The sequence below is a fragment of the Tachysurus fulvidraco genome, chromosome 13, assembly GCF_022655615.1.
Source record: "Tachysurus fulvidraco isolate hzauxx_2018 chromosome 13, HZAU_PFXX_2.0, whole genome shotgun sequence".
In the NCBI taxonomy this organism is placed as follows: domain Eukaryota; kingdom Metazoa; phylum Chordata; class Actinopteri; order Siluriformes; family Bagridae; genus Tachysurus; species Tachysurus fulvidraco.
In genome coordinates, this window is record NC_062530.1 from 20,236,075 (window position 1) to 20,262,208 (window position 26,134).

The 26,134-nt window shown below is 37.7% G+C and overlaps 1 protein-coding gene across 6 annotated transcripts; it reads right to left on the minus strand.

Annotated features, from left to right (window-relative positions):
- Window positions 1-393: 393 nt before the first annotated feature.
- On the minus strand, window positions 394-25,614 carry mtss1la (MTSS I-BAR domain containing 2a). Of its 6 annotated transcripts, none has more exons than XM_047822603.1 (16): window positions 25,175-25,613; window positions 20,575-20,636; window positions 19,834-19,907; window positions 8,119-8,203; window positions 7,732-7,823; window positions 7,564-7,638; window positions 6,742-6,750; window positions 6,091-6,248; window positions 5,880-5,987; window positions 5,446-5,543; window positions 4,781-4,913; window positions 3,969-4,040; window positions 3,278-3,412; window positions 2,857-3,012; window positions 2,584-2,749; window positions 394-1,657 (listed from the first exon to the last, which is right to left on the minus strand). In XM_047822603.1, the coding sequence occupies exons 1-16, from the start codon at window positions 25,241-25,243 to the stop codon at window positions 864-866; spliced, it is 2,286 nt and encodes a 761-aa protein (XP_047678559.1). In that variant the 5' UTR covers window positions 25,244-25,613; the 3' UTR covers window positions 394-863. The 6 variants fall into 6 exon arrangements, with proteins under 6 accessions (XP_047678559.1, XP_027017804.2, XP_047678560.1 ...); XM_027162003.2 differs by having other exon boundaries at window positions 3,969-4,043; XM_047822604.1 differs by lacking the exon at window positions 3,278-3,412 and having other exon boundaries at window positions 25,175-25,614.
- Window positions 25,615-26,134: the final 520 nt, after the last annotated feature.

Consider the following 26,134-nt stretch of genomic DNA (forward strand, 5'->3'; position numbering starts at 1 on the left):
AGGTTGTGAGGATTTGCATTCAGCCGTAAGAGATTTAGTGAAGTCAGGCACTGATTAGTGAGGAGGCCTGGAAGCACAGTCTGAGTTTCTGTTATCCCAAAGGGAGATCAAGGCTTTGTGCAGGGTTCCTCCATACCAACCTTAGCAACTATCTCTTTATGGACCTAACTTTGCATACAGTGGCACTGTCTTCCTAAGGTTAAAGATCCTATTCAAGTGTGTGCTTCTAAAATTCTGGCAACATGTTAGGAAAGACCCACATATGACTATGATGATCAGGTGTCCAAATACATTTGTTTCCCATACCACCACACATTATGTGGACTCCTAGAATCAAGAGAAGTATTAGCCACATTAAAACCCACAGTAAAAACCCACATTTCTACTATAACATGTGGTACACTTGGGATGTTTTATTTGGCAGTTTACAGTATATACAGTACTTTGTTCATGTGGTCCCTTCTGAGTGTGACTAAGTTACGTTGGTGCTGTTCAACACAAACACCTTTTTGATCAACATGAAGACACTTTGGGATTTTTTTACAAAGCCATTACCTAAGGAGAAAGGAAATTAGTCAAACTCACTTTACGTCAGTTACACTTGAATAACATATGATTTACATAGTAATTACAAATCAAAGCTCAAAGTATACAAGACATAACTAGAATGTTAATATGTACTTTAAACGTATTCTCATCTCTTAAGCTGTAATTTCGTTATATTTAGTCTTTCCAATATATGGTAGTATTCCTACCAATTTCAATAGTCCAGACAATAATTATGTCCATTTATACAACACATGACAATGGCCTGCCTTTTTAGTTTAATTTGCACAATTCTTTTTAGCAATTTCTTTGTGAAGCTATCGCATGATCCTGGGTGCTGACCTGTCATTAGAGACAGTTTTCCTGAGACGCACTCCTCTACGGATGGACTTCAAAACGTCATCACTTTCTGATAGGGGTGCTGGGTACTCCTGGCATCCTACAATAGCCTGGGGATCTGCAGGAAATGGGAACTGGCCATCTCCAAGAGCATGAGCGCTAGCCACCAGCTCACCAATCTTCTCCACCAGGCTGTGGCGGTTGGCAGCCAAAAGCTGGTCCTCCTCTGTGCTGAAAGGCATAGCTCCAGGCTGTTGGACATGACTGCGAATCCCAGTGCCTGTGCCCCAAGCCACTGGGTTCGGCAGGCTCATTCGTTTTGGTGAAGCTTTAAATTCCAGGTTCTCCAAAGATTCCTCATTGTACAAGCTTTCCTCACTGCCATTGTGCTCCGGGGGAGGACTGGGGAAGCCAGGTGAGTCTGGCACAGTTGGTGTCTTCACTGGGACAATGGGAGGACGGATGGGAATCGGACCTACATTAGAAGGGGTGCGTCTCACGCCAGCTTTGGAGGATGGGGTCCGACGAATGGTCGCTGTACCAGAAGATATGACAGCTCCTCCACCTCCTCCTTTGCCATTGGATCCAAGTGCACCATGACCACCCACACCTCCAGGAAGCCCTGCAGTGCTTGCAGGTCTCTTGGTCTGGATCATGCGACGGTAATTCTGGGCCAGATTGCTGTTCCGAGGGACAGTAGAAGATTTGTCAAAGTCTGACTGAGCATCGCAGTCAACATCGCCATTCATTGAGTAGCTGTCATAGTCGGAAGCTGTAAAAAGATTTGAGGGGTCATTATGCGTGATAAATGTAGCCAGTTTTTCTTTTACAGATTATGTTTTGTTTGTGTCAAAATGTCATATTTTGAGGTGAACCTAATTAAATGTAAGTATATTCCAGTTTTTGTTCAGTTCATTTTTTTTAAACTACTGCCAGTGTGAATTTCTGTTGAAAAGTTCTTTACCAAAGAATGTAAAGTTTAAAAAAAATATAAAAATATTTCATAAAAAATTTGGAGGGGAAAAACAGATAGTCTAATTCAAATTATAAACATTATAAATGTGTTATTCAACCAAGAAAGACATTAACTGTTGAGATGGTTTTTCAGGTTTTTCAGATGTTCTGTCCATTGTCAGACCTTTGTAAGTCAGTATGTTCTGCCATTGATAGTCTTGCACTTTCTGATTTCTTAGTATCATTCTTGTAACTTCTGTTATCAGCTGTACAGCATTTTCATTATTAAATTAAATTAGAAGTGTTGTAATCGGTGTAAAACCCTAACACGTGCTGTTCTTTATTTCTTTCCTCTAAGAGCACTCCCTATCTAGTTTTATTCCTTAGATACCTTGTATATGAACACGCTTGTGTTTGCATGTTTATAAATGCCTCCTATCCTCTGAGAAGTTTTAGTTCTCCCATCTCTATACATTCTCCTGAAACATCTCATATTAATCCAGAATCAAATCACAAACAGAGACCAAGATAGTAAAGACAATGCTTCTTTTCTTTAGATGTTTTTCATTTGATTTTGCATTTTGTTTGTTTTTGGCTGCTTATAATTGTGTTTTTTTTTAAATAAACATTAACATGTGTGGGTTTTCCTTGCATTTCCATTGAAAAGTTGATGTGAAGCATGATCATTGGCGCATGTGTGGTAAATGCCTGTAATATGTGTGTGTATGTTGGAAGTAGGGTTACCATGTGAGGGGATGGTATCCTCAGAGCATGACGGGGTGGTGTTCTGTGTGCTGTATCCACTCGAATATTGCAGGGAGTCACAGCTGCTCTTTTGCTGCTCCATACTCAGACCACGTGTCAGAACCATGGCAAGCTCACTAGCTGCTGACATCATTGGTTTCCCATGCTTGAAGAGGAGAAAAAAGAAGGTGATGAGAGACAAGGATACATATCCTTCCATAAGGATTCATACAGAGTTAGAAAATCTTGTCTAGATAGTCATTTTCTATTCACCTTGACACTGATGTTTGGTGGATTCACTCTAGTCCTGTAAGGATCCTCAGGGTGTAGAGACCCTCTCGCTCCATTAGGGGACTCCAAAACTTCACTCCTGCGTTGCATTGCCACCCCCTGCTGCTCATAGTGAGGTATTTTAGACCAGTCCTGTTGCTGGGGGGGAAAAAGCAAGTAAAATCAACGCAACGAAAATAAGAGCAAAATACACACTTACCTGTCTATAGAAGAATATTTGTAGTTATGTACTTGTAATTGCAAATATTAAATAGGGAAATCAAGTGTGCGTTATATAGGTGGCAAGCGATAAATTAAAAGAAAAAGTGTACATAAAACTAAATGAATTAAAGAATGAAAAGCAAGAAAACAGAATGCATAAATTAATATGAAACATGACCAACTGGCCAAAATAAAAACAAACCTTCCAGTGATGAACTTTGGTTGTGGGTGAGGGGGAGTGTGATCCAAGGGAATGATTATAGGGTATAAAGGGAAGAGATCTGATGGTGCCATTGTAAGTGTGAGCAAGGTGGAAAGTAGTGAAGGACGAGCCAAACTGTGGAGACGGAATGACATTTGGTCAGAATGTCAGAATGTTTATGGAGGACAGACTCCACTACGCTTAATAAGGCAGTGTAGTAGAAGTAATTATTTTTTGGACTTTCTATCTTTTCATTGTTTTCTTACAAATCATAAGCTGAATCAAGAAAGAGGAAAAAGTGAAATGTTAACTGTTAATGCAGAAAATCAGGAAATGTGTAAAAGCAACACATTTTATTTTCATAACTTTTTAATTTTCATTCTACTTTAGAGAATATCCCTACGAAGGAATCCAGAGTATTCCTACATTTTCCTAATTGTTTTCTGAATTTTTATACATTTCCAGGTCTGGAAATAAATGAATTTTTAACTCCCTAAAGATTATAGAGCTGAACATAGAACCCCATCCAGGCCATAACACAAAATCAGACCCAACAAAATATATATTTGAGAAAAACACAAAAGAAGCAAAAATGGCAAAAGTGTGAGCGAGGAAGCATATTGTAACACATATTATGTGAAGTTTGCAATGTTCCTGAGTTACAGATTAAGGTGTAGGGTGTAATACTCACTGCTATGGGAGAGCCACACTCGCTTACAGACTGACATGTCTCTGAAGCTTCAGAGGATGCAGAGCTGGATGACTTCTTTTAAGAAAAAAGATAGTGTGTTAATGATGCTTTACTTTCATTATGTTAAATAGAAACACATTCCTAGAAGTATGCAGTCATTATTAGATTACTACACAATTGTCCATCTCAAGATAAAAATGAAACACTGAAATGGCACATTAATACCTACTGCTCAACTTCTTCACATTAGAGCAGCAATATCTAAAATTCCTCGCAGACCCTGGTTTGAGTGGGCTCATATCTTACAAGAGTGAAATGCTGAGTGGAAGCATTGGTTAAATCTTTAAAAGGTTAATTCTGTTGCACTGGATGCAAATCAGAACTGTGTCTAAAACAATTCGGAATCATTTCAGGCATTGGTGGTAAACGTGATTGAATAACTGACTCAAAACGGAGTTACTCCAGTGATTTTGCAGATACTTATGGAAAAAAAAAATCATGAAAGCAAAAACAAAGAACACTTAAAAATGTTCTTGCTCTTTTTGAGATCTCTTTCTCAAAGTTACTATAAGATCTCATATTTTTATAGATAGACATATAGACAAAAATGCATAATAAACTTAAATATATGGAATAAACTAATAAAGTTAAATCATTTCTATAAACCCTTCTTCTACCTTGAAACATCTAATTCTACCTTCGGATTATTGATGTAAATATGTTTTAAATATAAATAGCTTTAGTTTATGGTTTTGTTTTGTTATTGTATTGTGCCAGACTTTGTGCCCGTCACCCATGGATTGATGAATCACCTGGCTTATAATGTCTGATGGCATGGGAGAAGGAGGTTTGGAGTGCATGTTGGCATCATGGGAGATGAATCCAGAATCATGAGAGGAGACGCTGCTCAGGCGATGAGCGCCACCTGGTGGTAGATGCACCAAACTAAAAAAAAAGAGAGAGAGATTAAAAATCAAAGCTTTCAGTAAATTAGGGATAAGAATGACTCATTTTTGTGTTGGGTTTTAAATAATTATTTAAAATAAAAAATAATTGTGTAAGATTTAAATAATCAGTATGTAATTTATTAAATGCCATTTAAAAATCATCAAATTTACACCAAATCAACCAAAAAGTTATCTTAAAAATAAAAAAATATCCTATGCTGTAAATCTTGCTTGTTTTCTTTGTTTCAGGCACCTGTTACCATTTCATAACTTAAACTCAGGAGGCATGTTTAGTTTCAGCTAAAATAATGGGATTACTGTAGGTGTGAAGAGGTGAAGACTTAATTTTCATTAGTTCATTTCAAAGAGTATTCTAACAATAATAATCTGCTCCATTAATAGATGAAGTAACAACTATATCTGGAAGAAAACAAGCATTGCTGTGCAGTAAAATATAACACCAATGAATGTATTCTACAGCCGGGGTATACATCACATTAACAGTGTAAAACAACTGATGTGGGAAACACCTGCACATGCTGCTCTTCCTGGAGCCAGTACTGCTGGGGGAGGATGGGGGTGTCTGGTAGGACCAGCTGTAGTCAGAACCCTTCAAGTCCAGGATAACCTGGTAAAGAAAAATATCAAATGTACAATCCTTGCTTCAACCACAGCCTTTAATGCTCCTTTTCCTGCCATTTGACAGATGTGTGCAATGCATGGATATGCCAACAGATCAAATATTTCCCAGCCATTGATGGACAATACAGTTCATGTTTGGTAATTAAAATGTTTCATCATCTATCCATCTAAACACAGGCAATAAGTGCTGGAAGTATCTACTAAAGAATCTAAAAGAGGTTGTGCCTTGATGGTCGGCTGTAAGCTTATTTTATGTATGTACATGTATGTTTTCCGATGTATGTTGCATGTGATCTATAGTAAGTCTTCATTAGAAAAGCACCTGTTCACTGGCCTCTGGCAGTTTATGTGGATCAGTGATCAGCACAGAAAGATCATCCATAATGGCCTGGAGGTGAGTTACTTCTCCCAGCATAGAAACCTCTCCATTCTGAAAAACAAAAACCCACACAATCAGTTCAGATTCTTTACATTCACCCCAGTCATCGAGCCATCAAGTCATGATTACGCCACAGAGTATTCACTAGACTCACCACTACAGGCTGCAGGAAGCTAATGAAAGTGCAGTAGCGACCACGCTCTTCAAGGAGAGCTCGGCGCACAGCTTGCTTCTCCGTCTCTTCCATCAGCAAGTACATGTCGCTCACATCCTGCATAGCACTGTCCAACTGAGGCTGCAACCCTCCTCGACCTGTGAGATATAAACAGGTAAAGAAGAAACAAAAGGGCAGGTGAGACCTAACAAAATAGAGTAAATAGATTGTGGAATAGTAATAGAGAGATACTGTGCATAGAGAGATCCATGAAACTGCAATGATGACAGGCAAGCAGTGTTTATGATGAGAACATGATATAAGACGTCTGAAGATGTTAATAAACAATATGAGGATATTCAAATGTAGAATGTCAACATTAACTGAAATGAGAATCTGGACAGTTAAAGAAATAATCAGAGGCAAGTTGGTGGATCTTTATACACCCAGATTGTAAAAGAGATCGAATACATTCAGAAACAGAAGCATGGTGTGTCTTAAACACACAAAGACACATGCACTACTAGCATCCTTCAATGACAGCACAGCATGCAAAAAAATAAGAATGGAGTCGAGACAAATTCTATCAAGCTAAACGAAATGGTCTACAAGCTAAATGCAATACATAATATCTTGTGTTTAAATACATACCTGGGAGGTCTAAAGTTTTTATGGTGCACAGGTCAAGCAAGCAAAAGCACGAGGAAGATAGAGAAAAAAAGCAGGTGAGATAAAGAACATCAGAGACAAAGGATTGCAGAAGTGAGGAAGAATGCAACAGAATTGTGTTTGCAATTGTGTTTAAAAATTGTGAGAATGTCAAGGAAGAACAAACACAGCATAGATATTAAACACTTAAAGCTGACAGACAACATGCTTTTGCATCGTGTCTCCACCAGAGGGTGCTACTGGGCTGCACTGTTTATCACATTGTTGTATGAATGTGAGGATGTGGGTTAATTTTCTAGATCAGCAGTTCTGAGAGTAGTGCATGCAGTAATCCTAATCGCAGGTTTATATTAATACGCTTGCTCTAATGCACTACTGTGGCTTCTATAGTTTATTTTCAGGGACTTGAATCGAGGATGATCCACATAATTTGTTTTATATTGTATGTGTTTTATCACTTATATCACTATTGAGTGCTAAACATGATTTATATTTGCAGTTGGCATATATCCTTATTTAGTGCAATTTACTTTTATACTCTTTTTTTTACACAACTAAGCAGTTGTAAATGAGTATTTAGGTTCTTGCTCATTCAAGATTGTGGGAGTTTTGTGATGTTGGGATTTGAACTCGCAACCATCCGATTAGTAGTTCAACATCTTTACCAATGAGCTGCCACTGCCCTATATGAGTGTAATATGAGTGGCATGATGCCCATGTCAGTCTTAGCACAATGTAATGTAAAATGCTGTAGAATGTCAAACAAACTGTTATGATGGTAAAAATGAATAAAGTGTAACACACCTTTCCTGGCTTTTTTCTGTAGCTTCAAAGTATCAGAGGATTTCTTCTTGATCTCCTGTCGAGACCGTTTGTATTCTGTAACCCGAAATAAAGACAGAAATAATGAGAGACCCAGCATCATTACAAAGTACAAATTAAAGAAAGACTAAATTCAGACATCAGCCATACCTTTGGCGTGGTCTTTATCAAGAAGAGCAGCTGTCTTTTTCCACTCCTCTATCTTGTCTTGGAGTGGTGTGACCAGTTTCTCCATTAGAGCACTGAGTGTGGTGGAATATCAACGCATCAATAAAAAAGCGATTGCATAAGCAATGTGGATATAAAAGCATTTCCAGTGTTTATTAGGCCTTTAGTTATAATTTGAGTGTAAATTCACTCACTGCAGAAAATAACCCATCAGGCCCTTTAAGCAGTGGATTGATCGATGAGAATGTAAGGTTATCTGCACAGTGGAAAATCAATGCCTGGCATGGTCAGCTACTTTTTTCTCACTCTTAATTGAAGGGAAGGCAGAGCTAAATGTAATATGGGACCATGATTGCATCGATCACTCACTTGGTGAAGTGTCGCAGTTTGGCCTCGATGCTGCGGTGGCGCATGCACATTCGGGTCAGAGCAGAACCAATGTCCCTGGTAGCACCTAGAAAAACAGGCATAACCGACCATTAGGCAAACAAGAATCAAACACTGAAGTCAGGAGCATATAACCACAACAAGGCACTAGCTAGAAAGTAAGGCAGAGTTCAAAGTGAAGAGGTCACTAAGCAAACAAAAGGTTATTTGAGGTCAAATCAGATGTTCATGTTTAATTTAAATTGTGAACAATAGTGAACAAATCTGAAAAAGAAAATGGTATCTCGTGAAAGAGAGAGATCTTTAGTTCAATATCAGCCCATGTTCTATGTGACTGATGTGAACTACAACACAGCTTTTCATATCAAGTTCAGTACAACACACATTTGAAAATAATGCAAAGCTGAAAAAACACACTCATCTATGTGAGTCCAATACAAATAAAACAATGTAAGATAAGGATTACTAGCAACATCTGACGATTTAAGAAACTATTAAGTGTTTCCTGTGACTGAAACAAATGACTGAAATATGATCTTAATGTAAGGTTGATATATCTGGTAGAATCATGCTTGCATGCGTACACACATATGTTTGCTCAACCTTATGTAATTAGTCTGTAACTATAAACTTTTTAGAACGTCTAATAGCTTTCATAAGGTGATATATGAAAGTTTCAGGCAGGTCCTCCCATTCTGCCTTTTCCCTCTCTCCAGCCAGGTCTAAAGGAAAAAGGAGGGAGTCTGGTAAAGGGATATCCCTCTATTCTTCCTCACGGTGTCTGCCTTTCCTGTCCGCTTTGTTTCCTAAAGATCATTATTGCAGGAGAGAATGGGAGAGGCCTGTGCTAATCTGGTCTACTGCAGTAGCACATGGTGAAAAGCACGATCGGCTTTATTACACCACATGCACCTAAAATACAGCTTTTTTTTGTACTACATTTAACTCTGATTATGGGATACACCCAAAGCACAAAACATACACACAGATCTGCAAAACCAATCCAAAAGTTTAGTTCGCTTCCTGAAAATATTTTGCTAAAGTAACTGGTAAATATGTGTATTAGTAAAGATGCTATACAGGTCATTAACAAGGATTTGTATGGGGTAAACACAACATAATCCAATTGCTGATATGACTATTTTATTTCTGTGAGAAGACATTTATTTACTTTAGTGTCAGTGCTTTCTAATGTCAGATAGGTTCTCAGAATAGTGGCTTTGTGATTCCTGGTTTCTTGGTTTCCTGTGTGTGGGTTTGTTTGTTTTTTTTTTGTTGTTGTTTGTTTAAGTTAACTTGGAGTTAAGAGAGGTAAAAGAGAGAGAGAGAGGAAATAACTTTATAAATACATACATAAGAAAATAATACAATTTTGGGAATGTTCTTATCGGAAAATAATCAATAATACATTTGGTAATAGTTACTCTGGGCTGCATAGGGCTGCATCAAATGCATGTTAAAGAAAATGCATCAGCTAATATAAATTTCATATAAATTTATATATATATTTATATAAATTAAATATAAATTTTATAGTGGGTGAGGCTTATACAATATAAAACAGGAGAATTAATTAAAATCATTGATTCCACAGCCTGAATCATCATCCAAACTGAACAAAAATTGTCTAAATTGTCTAATCTCTAAATAATGATGAAATGTCTGGTTTATGTTATTTAGCACTGTCAGAAATAAAAAAGCACAGTGTTGTAATCTATTTTGTGCTCTGACTCACTGGGAGGGACAGTGAGTGCAGTGCTACAGGTAACATTAAGAGGAAGGAAATGTAAAAGGTCAGACAGCTGAACAGGTCAGGATATGGAAAAATGACCCACACCTACCAATTGTCCTGAACAAACATAGAAATACAAAGATTTGCTCAGGTAATGTACAGACACGCCAATGTTCCAGCTCTAAAATGGAGAGGGTATAGTGGCTTATTGCTTAACACTATTGTTATTGTTTGTCTCACACTTCCAGAAGTGGGGAGTCGGGCCTCCACCCTGTGTACATGGAGTTTGCATGTCCTCTCTGTGCTCTCTGGGTTTCCTTGAGATCGGTTTCCTCCCTAAACCAAAGGCATGTGTTTTCAGCTAATTGGCACATCTAATATGTCTGTAGTGTGTGAATGTGCCCTGTGTTAAACTGGCACCCAGTCCAGGGAGTCCTCTGTAGGGAGTGTGCTGAACTAGGATCCAGGTTCCAATTAACGCTGTGTAGGATAAACAGTACAGAACTAGACAGATAATGTTTAGTTTTTATCTCTTACTTACTTACTTTGATTACTGATTAATTAAATTACAAATTTCTGTCTTCTTACAAATTTCTGTCTTCATACTCTAATGACAACCCCACACACAGAGACACTCACTCACTCACTCAAACACTGAAACACACACACATGCACACACACACAGACACTCACTCACTCATACACTCACACCTGCCAGCTTCTTTTTCCCTTCCCCTCCCTTGAGGGAACGGCTGACAGCTCCATCCTGAAAGAGCTCAGCTTCTTCCTGCATACAACAGTCCCCTGGCCTTCTGCCCTAACCGGACGCGTGCGACTCCCACAGCTTTTCCCGAACCTGAGATGCTCCATTCAGCATTCTGCCATGTCCATCCAGCACCTGCCCACGCTTAAGGAAGCATTTTGTCGAGCAACAGTGGGGAGGCAAAGGGGTTCCCTGAGGGACAACTCATGTGAAAGCTCATGTTCTGCCACTTGTGGCAGCTATGAAAGCATATGGAAAATCTATAATAAATAGGACAGGCGCTACTTCACTATTATAACACTCAAGTGTCTGCAATTTGGAGAAGAGGTTCTGAGACATCTGTTTTATATGTCTGTCTGTAAGTAGGAGGGATTCACAGTGTAAAAGGAAGCTCTAATAACCAAGACATTTCCCAAACCTCACTCACAATGCACCATTTCAAAGCTGACCTGTTTCTAATCCAAACTTGACCCAATTTATGTAATTACAAGCTGGTGTGATTTCAGCTAATCCAGGCGGGAGACATTTTGCTGACAAAAGCGTGCACACACACACAAACACACAAACACACACACAAACACACTCCATTTTAGCACTGGAACAAACCCCCATTTAAAAAAATGGCACACAAGTGTCTGAAATGATGATGACCCTGTCAGAATCTCTCCTCCATGGAATACAGAAAAGCTGGAATCATTTTCTTCTTTACCAAAACTTTCTGTTTCTAAAGTACCCCAATTTGTTCTCTGTTTCCCTGGCTCATTCTCTCCATCACAGACGTGTCTACGTGTGCAGGTGCAGCCGAGACTGCCAGCCGCTCTGGGGCTACGCATGGAAGGCTGCAGTCGCCATGGTTTCTCTACATAGCCTGCTGAGGAGTGAATCAATGCCTGGCACTGTAACAGCATGCCAGTGTAAGCAAGTCCAACCAAATTATTCATGGAACGTCTTGGGTCAGTCTCACTCACTTGCAGATAGGTCCAAAATATACACATTTACATATCCACACCGCCTAGTAAGAGCAGCACAAGGGTATGATTATGACAGATCAATTATGAAACCTTAGCCAATATGTACACACTCCTGAGGAAATTCCATTCTGTACACCATACTGTTCATATGTGAACAGGAATACATTCACTAGTAGAAATTTTGCACTACACTTTCCATCACGGTATATTATATATACATAAATATCTAACATTTATTTTAAAAATAATATTTAGGTAAAAAATAAAAATAATAATTATAGTAATTGTAAATTGGGTTGTTTTTTCTCTGCCAAATGATCTAAACTGTACATTTTGCTTTTCTGGTAACACCATCAATAGTACTAAATATATGGGTGGAGCCAGGAACAGATCCTCAGAATAACAAAACAAACAGAAACCTCAAAATAAATGTCACTTGTTATGATGTATTGTCATGCTCACTTCTTGTCAATTGCTCTGTGGTGCACACACACATAAAAATGAGTGATTGTCTGTTGTTTGCTAGTGTACTAGTGTAAACTAGGGTAAATTGGACCTAGGAATCTTCTTCGTTGTTAGTGTTTGTTATGAAGACTAAAATCAGCCACAAGCTCCATAAAACCCTGTGTATATAATTTATAAAGTGTTAAGTATATACTCTGTATAAAGTTCAGGAAATGATGTAGTAACCCTAGCTCAGTAGCTACTGGAAAAGCGCTGTGTCACAGATTAGCTGGAGTATGAGTTACATTAAGAAACAAGAACTGCTTAGTTGAATAGCATCATGATCCCACAATACCTGGCTAATACCAAAACACTGGCCTGCTGTAATTTGACCAAAATAATTATTTTCAATTGATCCCACCAATGCCATGGCAAAATGCAGCTGATTATCCACCCATCTTCAGAGCACCTAACAATATTTTCTGTTAGAAGGTTCACTTGCAAAATTCTGGATTGGTATTAAAAAGGACCAAACTGTAATAATGGTCAACAAATTGCATTTTGGGAAACCCTAGAAGGAGCACTTCAATCCAGTCAGAGTGTTACTGATCATACTCTTATGAACATACAGATATACAGGACATGTAGCACAACGGAGTTCCAGCTTGGATTCATCCCTGTGGGAGACCCCACCTCTGTGCTCCAGAAGCAAGGTCTCAGCTGGCAGGTACAGTTTTGCCATTGGAGCATGGTGGGGAGTTATTCCTCTGCGATTGAAACCCAAACACGACAAAAAACAAAACAAAAAACAAGCTGTTTTAGAATGCTTAGTACAAAAATGTAGTATTAGTGTGATGAAAAATTGCAATGATTTAATCTTGTTGGTTAGGGGGATGTATAAATCATGATGTAACTGATATATGCTAATATAAAACTGGTAAAAATGACATCATAATGAATCAGAAGCTAAATTCCAAACCGATTAATGGCTTCCTTCAGGGTTTAAATAGCCGACTGGTCAGACAGACGTACCCTGTCAGATTCTACACAGATGCTGTCAAGTTCTAATATTCACATTTCTGCATGGTGTGAATAAGGTTGTGTGTGAAGTTTGCTGGATATATACACAAAAATATTCTAAACAGTGAGACTTAACATGTCAGACACTATGTACTCTCTCACACAACAAGACCAAATGTGAGCAGGATAAGTGGACGGGGGCAGGGAAAGAAAACAGAGCAGACTGGAATCATATGGGCCGTCTGCTCTAAATTACTCAGGACTGTCTTTAAGCAAGAAAGAAATGTAAGGTCTATGTGTATGTGTAGAAAATGTTTATTCTGAGACTTCCTACAAAGGGGATCAAGAAGTGCTGCTAAAAATATCCCTTACACCTCGTGTCACTCTCCAGATGTGTTTTGTGTTACCTCGAGACACACACACACACACACACACACACACACACACACACACACACACACACACACACACACACACACACACATTAAAAGGACTTTTCAGACAGTAATATTATTAGACCACTGGATATTTGTTGTCTCTTCTATTCCTTCCAGCTGATGTTCTAGGGAAAATGTAGATGTTCTATTAGCACACTGTGAAAGGAAGTGACCTATAGCATGTCTACTTCCTTTTCCTAACTCTTATTGATTCTCCTTTTCTCAACCTCTCTTCTATTTCCATGGTCTGGATACACATGCCATACTGTCATTTTCCTCTGTTCCACCATTCACTTGATGTAAACTAGATATATACAGTATGTCATGTTAGCACCTGTAGTCACTCAGGGTTTAACACATAGACAATTGACCAAAACACTAACTGGAGTCCACCAGCAGTCACCAGAGCCCTGATTATACACACACCTGTTCCCAAACTACACAAAGATTTAAATAACTGAGGCTCTTACATAGACTTTGTGAATCCTTGGTTGTAATGTTACTCTGGTTTGATCCTAGTCTTGTTTACACATTAGCCCAATTAGAACAGTTCAGTTTGTGCATCTTTGCTGATATGTTCATGTTTGTCATAACAGCATACTATGTTTATAGGAATTTGTAGAAATACTGTGATCATTAATCATGAAACAACAATGCCTAAACCTAATATAACAATAAATACATCTGATTTCATAAATTCATTAGTTTGGTGAAGAAAATTTTGGAATTGCCTTTAACAAAATGACTCTGAAAAAATGTGCTGTGTAAAGCATGTGTAAAATGTGTAAAGCAAATCACCTTTCATAATCGTATCCATAATCATAAAAGTCTTTCTGGTTTCTCAGTAAACAGTGCTTTTTTTATTAACATGTTTTTTAAATTTGCATAAGGATTTAAAAATACGTTGGTGAGTGGTTGACAGTTTATAGCTAATATGTTAGAATATGTTGTAATAAGTAAATAATATGTAAATAATACATACAATAATGTGTTGTAACAGGAACAAACAGAAACTTGTTTTGTGGACATTCCAATAAAAGAAACTATAAAAAGTACAATAAGCCTTTTTTAATTTCTAAATATTAATAATATAATTAATAATAATAATATTACTATCTTAGTAATAATACTAATATGATTTCATCACTGCATTCTGTATCAATAGAAACACAGAAAGCCTGTAATGTTTCAGTTTATTAAGTTTTTAATAATAAAGCAGATTAATTATTAACTTCTATTAAATAGTCATTTATTACAGAGACACTAACAGCAAAACGTATGTCGTTATGAGATTTTGGATTGTTAGTCTGGGTTTACTGAAGGATCCTGAGACTACATTTCTCGGGGTGTGAGGTAGCCAAACATAACGTTGTCGAAATGGTACATGCATCTCTGTGCATTTTAAACAGGTTATTCCTTGTACATGTTTTGTGATGTGCTAGAAGTGACTGAAGCATGATAAGTGTGATGCTTAATGTTCTATGCCAATTCTCACCCATGCTCTACACTCCAGATGGCTGCTACAGATATGTGCCATCTGCCAGTCCAGAGCACCGGGAAGATAAGCAGCACATACACACACATACACACTGACACTAATGTGCAGAAAGTCTGACAGAGTGTTAGAGCAAGGTGAAGAGGATTACATGTCTCTGCATCACTACTGCAAAAGTACACTGAAGCGCCTTACAGTCATACACACGTGAGTCTTACTATCCTTGTGAGGACATTGCACTGATACAATTATGAAAGAATTATAGCCTAGTAATTCTATAGTGAAGCCTTAATCTAACTCTCAATCTCAAATCTTAATTAGCGAAAGACAACAATCAAATTTCTTATTTTTGAAATAAAAACAAATGCCCCCAAAAGATCAGAACCGTCAGATATTCCCATCCTTTTGTAGACATTTAGTCCCCACCAAGACACCAAAACTCTTACACCCTCATCCACACCTCAAGCAATGTATAAGCACAAACTTAAAAGATACTAACAGCCCCCAGAGCCATCATTAAAACTATCATCATGCAGAGAGGTCTGAGACTTTCTCCCAAATCCCATACCACATAGAATAAAAAGCCCCAGAGCCACATTCAGTGTAACAATACATTTATATATATATATGTATATGTATATATAAGATCAGACAGAGGCAAAACAATGTTTACCCACAAACATGAGAATCTGAACCTGGCTCATGGTATAAAAGCACAGAACATTTTGAGAGTGTACTCAAAGAGCAGGAGGAACAAAGGCATTCAGTACAAAGCAGTTTTGTGTAAATAGCCCCCTGAAACATTTGAACATTTGTCCTGTCTTACAAATGTAAACAAATGCAGCTATTCTTAGAGGTTAGGCTCCCAAACATGAGGCGGTCAGAGAGACATCAATCGTTGTGTAGCTCAAGCTCTAATGCACTGCTTTCAAACTCATACATAAACACCAACCATCACGCCATGTCCATAAATATCAGCCTCACTACATGGGCTGACAGTCAGACAGAAAAACAGACAAATAACAGATATGCTTTTAATCGATCCCTTTATCTTGATTTTGAAAAAAATAAACTAAAAATGACGAAACCCTAACATTAGATACTCAGACACCAGTTCACCTTTGCGCTCTAAAGGACACATGGCAATACACTTATCTCAGCCTCATTGGTTCAAAGTCAGGAAGTTTCAAATAAAGAACAAAGCTCATGGGAATTTCACAACACTGACAAATAACCATACCTGTTCCAACATGGTACAAATTACTTCATAGCATAATCCATCCTATTGCACTCTATGGAGCTGGGGCCTAAGATCCGCTTAGTAATCTCAGCTACCCTAGATGGGACTAGACAGAACCTGTATTCTGAGAGAATTCGGATACATTTAGAAAATCAAAAGCAGCACATACAGCACAACCAGTACATACAGCACAACCAGTACATACAGCACAACCAGTACATACAGCACAACCAGCGCGAGAAGCTTTAAGCCAATTTTAATTGTCAATAAAATCTAGGTTTAACTTAGTCTTAGATGATTGTCACATGTATCCTGTGCTCACTCGGGGCATCCTCAGAGATTAATGTGTCATGTCTACATGATACAATATAAATGTAAATAGTGGGAGCAGCCTTCCACCAAATGACACTTTGTCAGCAACTGACTAAACAAACTATCACTGTGTCTCAATTTTCATGGGCATATATTGTTCTAGACAGTTACTAAGTACTAATTATTATGTATAGCATTTGAACCTCTCACATATACTTCAAACCTTTAAAGACCAAAGGGCCTGTTTTGGTTTTCTGAATGTTCTACACCAGTAAATACTTTTGATTATGAGGTCAACAGCTGAACCTTGAAAAGAGTTTCATTATCCAGAGGTTCACTCAATATAACAAACACTAACACAACTCAGAGGCCAGCTCAGCACTGCTTTAAAACCCAACATCAATACCAATCAGCTCAGCAAAGTCAAACTCAATATCTGGAACACTAGCAATGTAAAACTGCAAGTCAGAGTAAACTCTAGTTTTATCAGGTCTTACACAGAGAGCACAAATTGTATGATTATTTTCTCAGACATACAAATACTCAATTAAAAAAAAATCAGGGATACAAATCAGAGACAGATCCTGACCAGACATAGGCACAGTGCCCAGAAACTGAGAAACATCTGGCTGCCCGGAGAGAAGAGGTTGTCTGCACACTGCATGATGAGTAAGGTCGAGAGAGAAGTGCACTTCTTTTAACCCCAAAATTCCAAACTCTGATCCCAAACTTCAGAGACATGACCCCAGTAGAAAGATTAGAGATCTTCCTTTGGAGAGGGCACACAGCAACACTCTCCTCAAAGTACATGACCACATGTCCCTCCTGAGACACAATGAGTGACACGTCCCCGTTCCCAACACCCTCCCTCTCCGAATCACACCCCACATTCCCTTCTGTTATTGCTATTATCCTTCTTGTTGTTTACTGCAGACAGCGTTTTTATTTTAATGTTATTATTGTTGCTCTGGCTATTGTTACTGATTATGTCAGAGTGAGAAAGACAGGCAGACTGACAAATAGATTTAGTTTTCTACCAGAATACACAAACATATAAATCTATTCAATTTGCAAAGAAGCAACAAGAAATTACTTTATGCCATCAGCAATGGTGACTAATTGCAATGTTTATTGTGTGTCAGTAGAGAGCTATGTAATGCAAACCTGAGGCTTGATGCTAGCGTTTTAGTAAAAGAACCAGCTTTGCCTGCCTCCCAGCCTGCCCCGGTTCAAAAAAGGACAAATTGCTAACACTTAATGGCAGGGATTATCAGCTTGATTCCTATTGGAGGGCAAAAGAAATAGGCCAATATTTTCTGTGATTTTTTGCTGCATATCAAAAATAAGTCCACTACATACAGGAACACATTTCTGGCTCAAGCATGCATAAAAATTAAACAAGGAATACAGTCATCATCAATTGCATGGATTAAATTGATATTTTTATGTCTTGGAATAATATATCTAATTCTGCACATTTTGTAATATATAGATTATTTAAGAAAAAAACAACTTCAATGCCATCCATCCATCGACCAAGTGCACTGATGTGACTAAGAAATAATTTCTAGGTTTAGAGGCCAGTGTGGACTGCCACATTCCCAGAGGACAAGGAAAATTAAACTAGTTCATTGACATTGTAATCATTACATAGAGAGCAAAGAGTGGGCTGGAAGGCAGGTTCTAAACATCTAACAGCATATGTGAAGCATAATTCTAGTGTGATAAAAGGAGAGTTAAACTGCAGCCCTTGGAGTTGATTGTCATTTTTAATTTTAATGATGACAAAATGATTAGAGAGAGCATTTGAGTATGAAAGCAAGCAGATATGAAAACAAGATTAACTCCAGTGGATTTAGGACCAAAATTAGAACATAGAAGAAGCCTTCCACTATATTGCTGAAAAACGTACAGTCTTCACAAGTGTTCTAGCATGAACCTGGACTAAATTTATGTCATAAATCCAAACACAAAAACTCAAAATATTAATATTTTAAATCACAAGTGTAAAAGATGGGATTGCATAAGTATTCACCCCCATCGCAGTAAATCCCATAAATTAGTCCCAGTATATCAAGTTGCCAACAGAAGTGACAAAAGTGTTCAATGGAGTCAAAAATAAGTGTAATTAAAGTTCTTAGAAAAGCACAGTTTTTTAGAGAACATACCTACACAAACAGCTAGATCAAAACCAAGATGCTATCAAAACCGGTCTCGGACAAAAAGTAAGAAAATATCTATCACGGTATCACAGTATCACAGCATAGTTATAAAAAAGGCATACATTCTGCAAAGTTCCACTAAATACATTATTACACAACAACAACCCTGCCTAGAGGAGGATGTCCAACTAAATTTAGTGACCAGGAAGGCATTAGACAGAGCAGCAACCCAATAGCTGATTAATTCCAATTAAGTCTATTTCAGTTCCAGGTTGTAACATTACACAGTGTAGAACATTTAAAGACAGAGTGAATACTTATGCAAGGCACTGTACATCAGTGATTAAACATCTTCAACTGCAGACCATAAGTTATCAAACTCATTTTCATGTACTTATATATACTGTATAATCTGCTCTTAAGCGATGTCTGTGCTTTGACTGTTATCAATTGAATTCCTTGAGTTTATTCTGGCCACTACATTCAGGTTATAGTCATGAAAGCTCTTGTAACCATACAAGAGCAACTGCCTAGCAACTGCCTCTGAATGCATGATAAATACAGCTGCCTCATGCTGTCACTACACAATTTCTGGAGTTCAACGATTATGATCCCTTATGCAGGATGTTAAATAAGCTAATAGGATCTGGTAAGCAGATGCTAAGGTCGGTTGATGCTGCAAAGGCTAAACTGTTTCCATGGCCACAGCTGTGTCTGACCCACATCTTGAAACTGTGCCAATAAAGACCAAATTTATTTGACCTTGTGGAGTCTAAAACACCCCATCGGCATAGTGGAAAGTTTAATTGTAGGTGATTCATTGCAATCAAACAGAATGACTGGCCTGTTAATTACACTGCAAATGGCCAGAAGCCATTTTGATTGTCCTACAAAGCAAACATAAAAACAAGCAAAGCCTTTGAACATACTTTTATACGCTCAATGTATTTCAAGAGCATTTTAAACATTAAACTCTGTATAATGTACTATTCTTGATAATGGTATATGGAGACTATAAACCTGTTCAAAGCTTCAAAGCAAGAGTAACAGAAATAGCTTCATTCATATACAGTACATAGCACAAAAAACTTTCTTTGTTTCAGTTTTTTAAGGAATGTTACCTCTTGTGTTTGTTGCCATGTCTGCCACCTTCTGAAAGGCATCTAGGAAAGCAGCCATTGCCAGTACACTGGTCCTGTATAGTGCACAGAGAAGTGAACACAGCACGGAGAACCATTAGTGTTATATTATCAGTTTATTAAGACAAGCCCAGATTTGTATCCTAACATCTAAATTTGTATATTTAGATTATATCATATTCGTCATAATATATTCATCATATATTTTATTAATCACACAGCACTGTAGAACTCTGATTAGTCAGACTCTTACAGTAGTGCCAGCTGTAAAGCAAATCACATTGTATGCACATAATATGCACATTGTAATATGTTATAGTTCCTATAGTAACAGGTAATTTACTGAAACATCTACGTTCAAATTAATCTAAGAATAACAACAAACATAGTAACCTAATAAAAAATATCAATATCTAACCATCGCTATGAAGTTTTTTTTGTTCAGAGACATTTGTTTAATATTTATGGAAGGAGTCTCCAGTGTCAAAACGTTCTAACAATCATTAAAGATGGTCCTTAAAGTTTTTCACCCACAAAAGCCAACAAGCCATGTCTTTGTTTTAATAACTTCTAGAGAAAACAGTAGAAAGCATACTAATTTCTTCTCAAAGTATCCACTTTGACCTTTTATATTTTTAATTCATTGTTTTTCAGTTATATCAGGATATAATTTTTATTCTGAAATCATAGACAATTGTGTGATGTACATCATTCAGGACACACCTGAGTTGCGAGTGGAGTTTTGTGGCCTTTGCACTGAAGTCCTCCCACACTGGGTATGAGTTCTAGTGAAAGAGTAGCAATGCCATGTTAAAGAATTGACAGTGACATTAAATCTATGATCAAATCAAATCAGAGCTGTATTCTTGTTATCCAAACAGGTATACAAGCACTTACACACACACACACACACACACACACACACACACACACACACACACACACACACACACACACACACACACACACACACACACACACACACACACACACACACACACACACACACACACACACACACACACACACACAGACACAGAGTCTCAGCCTTTTCATTCAAATAAGAAAAAACAAAAAATAGCTCTGATGAAAAACTTAGCCAAACACAAACAGACTTCATTCACACATATTACACACTAATATCTGTTTAATAGATTGAAGCTCAGCAAAATGTCCCTGAAGAGTCTTTCTGAGAAAATGCATCGTCTGTTTACGGTTATTTTTCTCAAAATCACAGCCTGTGGGCAATGTACAACAATTTTACGATTCCAATGAAAAACAGATCTGCTTTGTTTAGCAGATGCTCTTCAGACAGAAAGCAAGAAAACGGTAAAACAAGCAGTTATCTATATTAAAGCTTTCTGAACGCAATGTCCAAGCCTAAAACAGATACTAAAATCATTCCCAAAAATAAATGTCTTTATTAAATTTAGGTGTATTGAGCATGACTGTATTGCCACATGACTGTAAATAGTGTAACTTGTGTAGAGAAGTAATCGACTCTAATAGCCATGAACAATCGGCCACATCTTCTATACGTTTCATATGATCTCTGTCCTGGAGGCGACTGAAAGGAAACTATCTGAACACACCCTTTTCCTGGTTGAATTATATACAAAAGTGACTTTCTTGTATTGTTCTGGTATTATCTTAGGATCCAGAACAAACTGGTTGTGTTAAATAGATAAACCTTCACACACATTTATTTAATAAGGCTACCATGGAAAAAGATGAATAAATAGTGGAAAATTACTTTTTTATTAAATAAATGTCATACAGACTTAGCAATTCAGCTTCAAGCGATGTTTAAGCAAACACCTGATTAACTGACACATTCGAACTGTTTTATTAACCTAATCCAGACTTGGAGAAGGGTTTGGATGTGATTGCACAGCTAATTCATATTTTCTTTGGATTAGCATGGATTGGTATTTAGTTGTAAGCCAAAAATATTTAGAAAAAAACAAAAGCATGTTTAAAGAATTAAGCAAAAACCATTGCATTTTGTCAGATGTTTGCTTATGCAATCCCAGTATGTTTGGTCCTGAGAAGGTCTTGAATTAGACATTAGTTTAACATGTCATTTTACAGCCATGCTGAACACATTTCCTGCTGCATCTATGGACAGGTCCATAGTCACAGCCACAGGTGGCTAATTAGCTTTCCTGTCGTGTGGAGCTAATAACCATCCAGACTGAAGCAGATCGAGAAGAGAGGATGTTGCAGTTTTAGTATTGTCCATAGTCCCCCAAAATCAAAGACTGTTTTAGAAGGAAATATATACCACATTCCTGTTCATTTATTTTGCTGAAGCATTTGGATAATAATGATCTGAAGCATATCACAAGATTACAAAAACAACAAATACTAATCCCAGCCTTTAACATTATGTTTTAAGAATATTTTTAATAGTTATTTATGTGGAATTTCTTATACCAAATCCATATGGGGCAAGTCGTGGCCTAATGGTTAGAGAGTCTGACTCCTAATCCTAACATTGTGGGTTCGAGTCTCGAGCTGGCCACGACTGAGGTGCCCTTGAGCGAGGCACCGAACCCCCCAACTGCTCCCCAGGCGCCGCAGCATAAATGGCTGCCCACTGCTCCGGGTGTGTGTTCACTGCTGTGTGTGTGCACTTTGGATGGGTCAAATGCAGAGAACGAATTCTGAGTATGGGTCACCATACTTAGCCGTATGTCACGTCACTTATTATTTATTTGAGTAATATTTATTAATAATATCTAATACTATTTATTGCTATACTATATAGGAACAGTATATAGGATTTTGTAATAAACTAATTTATTTCATTTTAAAGAAAAATATCCCTTTACTGATATGATGAAACTTTGTTATGAGATGTTTTCTTTAAGATTTTTTGGAAAACGTGTCAATGTCAGTGAGCTGTAACCGTCAGAGGTAAAGATATTACTTTAGGTTTTCTGCCATAGAGAAGTCAAACAACCTGTTTATTTGTCTTAATAAGTAAAAAAAAACTTTGAAAACTAACATATTTTGGACATTCCTCAACATTAAAATGCAAATATAAAATATAGTTTTCATGTAATGTAAAATACTACTATACCGTGGTTAAAATCATTACAGTATAATAGGAAAAAAGTATTCTTTTCTAAAGCAATCTGTTTCAATGACTGAGATAGGGTGAAATAAGATAAGATAAGATAAGATAAGATAAGATAAGATAAGATAAGATAAGATAAGATAGAAATTTATTAATCCCAAAGGAAATTCTTTAAATTGATTACATTTTGTTTACACATGAAGGTCAAGGTCCAGCCTGTCTGCAGATCTCTAAGTAACCTCCAATTTCTTTCATATGTTGCATACCAACAAATGCAATAAAATAATAAACTCTCCATTGAGTCCCATTTGGAAATTGCAAGTGAAAATAGAACATCCCTGCCCTAAACACAAATAGGATAGTGTCATAACTATGGCGTACTGGACATTTCTTACTATCAAAAAAGGAGAAGGCCTTCAATATCTTGGCATCTCTAACAACACCGGTCACTCCCCGCTCACGCCATTTCTCTCAGGATGTTAATGTGCCACACATCAAAACATCACATTACCAATCCTGAGCCTCTGCCAAAGCCAGGCCGTTTATATTGTGTGGTCATCTGTGCTGGCTTCAGGCCCAGGAAGTTCACTATATGATGGCATTTAAAGTGGCAATAACAGTGACTCCTGACAGTGCAAAAGCAGTGTGAGATCAAAGTTGCCATGTATCAAATGCTTCACACAGCTACTGTGTTCTGTTCCAACAAAGCATTGACTTGGCAGATTACCCAAAACTACCGTAGGGTATGAGATCCAAGCTCTGAAAGATCTAAGTATTTCAAGACTTTTACAGTGAACTCTCCATAGGACAGCAATTCAAGACTTCAGAAAGTATCCAGGAAAGTCAAGGATGTGGGAGGGATGACTAAATATAACACATCAAGTATGTAATATGAGAGTAGGAGGAGAGTAAGGAGGATATGCAGCTGTCTGCATTTTTGAGAGCAGTTATTATAAGCCCTCAGTAGCCTCAAGCCTACATACCCTGTTAATATTTTTCTTATCACATGGTTGCGCAAGCATTAAAATAATACTGTTCACATTTTGTTTATAGGAAAGAACAGCAAATATTTGTATGATACCGATAAATTAATTACTACCTGGAGAAATATTTTCCTCCTTCCTGGCAATGCAGTAAATTAATATGAGCCCTTCTAACCTCTAACACCTAATCAAATACCTCCCTATAGAGCAGGTTAAACTAGTTACACTACTGTCTAACTAATCTCTGGCTCAGACACTCCGCCCACAGAATAATAAGTATCTCATACTGTATATATATTTTTTGTGTACATTTCTGGCCACAAACTCCATGATCTACTATCTGATTGGCTCTCTTCGATCCAACCCTTTTTTGTTTTCAAGTGGGAAAACAAATTTTGTCTAATGAGACAATAGTGCAACATATAGTATTTTTTTTTTTTTTTTATAAAAAAGGTTAACATACTCAATTTTATTTATGAAAGAGTTGTCTGAAGCACTTCAAGGTGAGAAATCAAGATCCTTGTGTGTTTGCTAACAGGACACAGACAAAGGTTTTTGCCAGTTTGTCAGTTAAATCGCATCTTTCTGTCAATGTAAGCAATGTTTTTACCATGTTTATTAACAAATGATGCCAGACCCTTTAGACGCAAGAGCTCTGGTTTAAAAGAGTAATCTTAACACAATTTGTGTGTTATTAGGTTGTAACAAATTAGTCTATATATTTTTTATTCATCAGAGGTATGTTTTGGCTTTTCTTCTTATTTGGCTGGAAAGGCTGAGACTCTGTGTGTGTGTGTGTGTGTGTGTGTGTGTGTGTGTGTGTGTGTGTGTGTGTGTGTGTGTGTGTGTGTGTGTGTGTGTGTGTTTGACTCAGTAATGGTCAAACCATCAAACCATTGACCATATATTGAACCGTCATTGAATAAATGCTGCCATCAGTAATTATAGCACCCACATGGTATCATAACAGGCAATAACCATCTACCTACACACATACACACAGGCAGTGTATGGTAGTCAACTGGACATGCTTTCGATCAATTATATGGTTTTAAAAAACATAATTTAGTTCCATGTGTGTACAGGATTTTGATGAACCCAGAGGTTCATAACAAAGCGCCTGCTTGGACGCTGCGCCCCTGTTATCATTAATCTCAGCATCAATGGTCCAGGCAGCTGGAGCCCAAACAAGACAAAGGCAATAAAACCACGACCAGTGTTTTTTAGTGCGTTATATCTAATCTGAGCGTTGTTTTACCTTCATGTCGTTGACGATCGCTTGGAATAATCCACCCAGCGCACCGCACTCCTTCTCCACACTCTCCATGTTGCCAAAGCCGCGCGCCGAGCGCTGAAGGACTGAGCGATAAAAACACACGAGACTCGACTCCTATAGACTGATCTCAGGAACCTGCAGGAATCGGCTCGTCACATAGCTATCATTTGGGTTGAAATGCGCTGAGATATTTCGATTTTGAAGAGAAAGAGCTGTGGTTTGTCAGAGGATGGTGGCTGGGGTTAAATGATTTGCTTTGCCCTCCCAACCCCCCAGTCAAGGCTAAAAGAAAGGACACGCACTGACTGAGTGCTTTGTCATAGTATTACACTTGCTCTTAAATCCACTGCAGAGGCAACAAGAAACGCTCCTATCAGTATGAACCCAGAACTGCGAGATGAAGCATCTGAAATCCGAGACTTGGACTGGTCCTCCTATTTAGAACCATAGAGTTGCCAGATTGAGACTCATTTCTGCAGATCAATAACAGTTCCAGTTCCTCCCAGGTCGCTGTAACGTGCTCAGATTAAAACCAAATATCGTCTAAACCTAAAGTCGAAGTTATACCTCAAAAGCTGTAGTCGTTTATTGTTAAATTAACCGAATAAAGAAGTTAGGGATTAAAGAGAATCTGGCAACCTGGAAGGGAGGGATTTTCATGGTGGACATATGGTAAGTTGGTTTTGTTTGGGACAAGGACAATTGAACGCCGCTTCTCTGTTCGTGAAGTATTCTCACAAGAAAGTGCTTTTGTTCACGTCAGGGATGATGTTAATGGCACAGCTGGCGTTCAGTGTGTCGATAGAGGTAGTGAGAGGGGTTTTTTTTCTGTCCTCGCCAAACAAAACCCTTTGGGGAGAAAATGTGAGAAATCCTTTGTTTGAAAATGACTTCCTGTTCAAATAACTTTTTTAGCACACGCTAATAGGTATAAAGCATTAA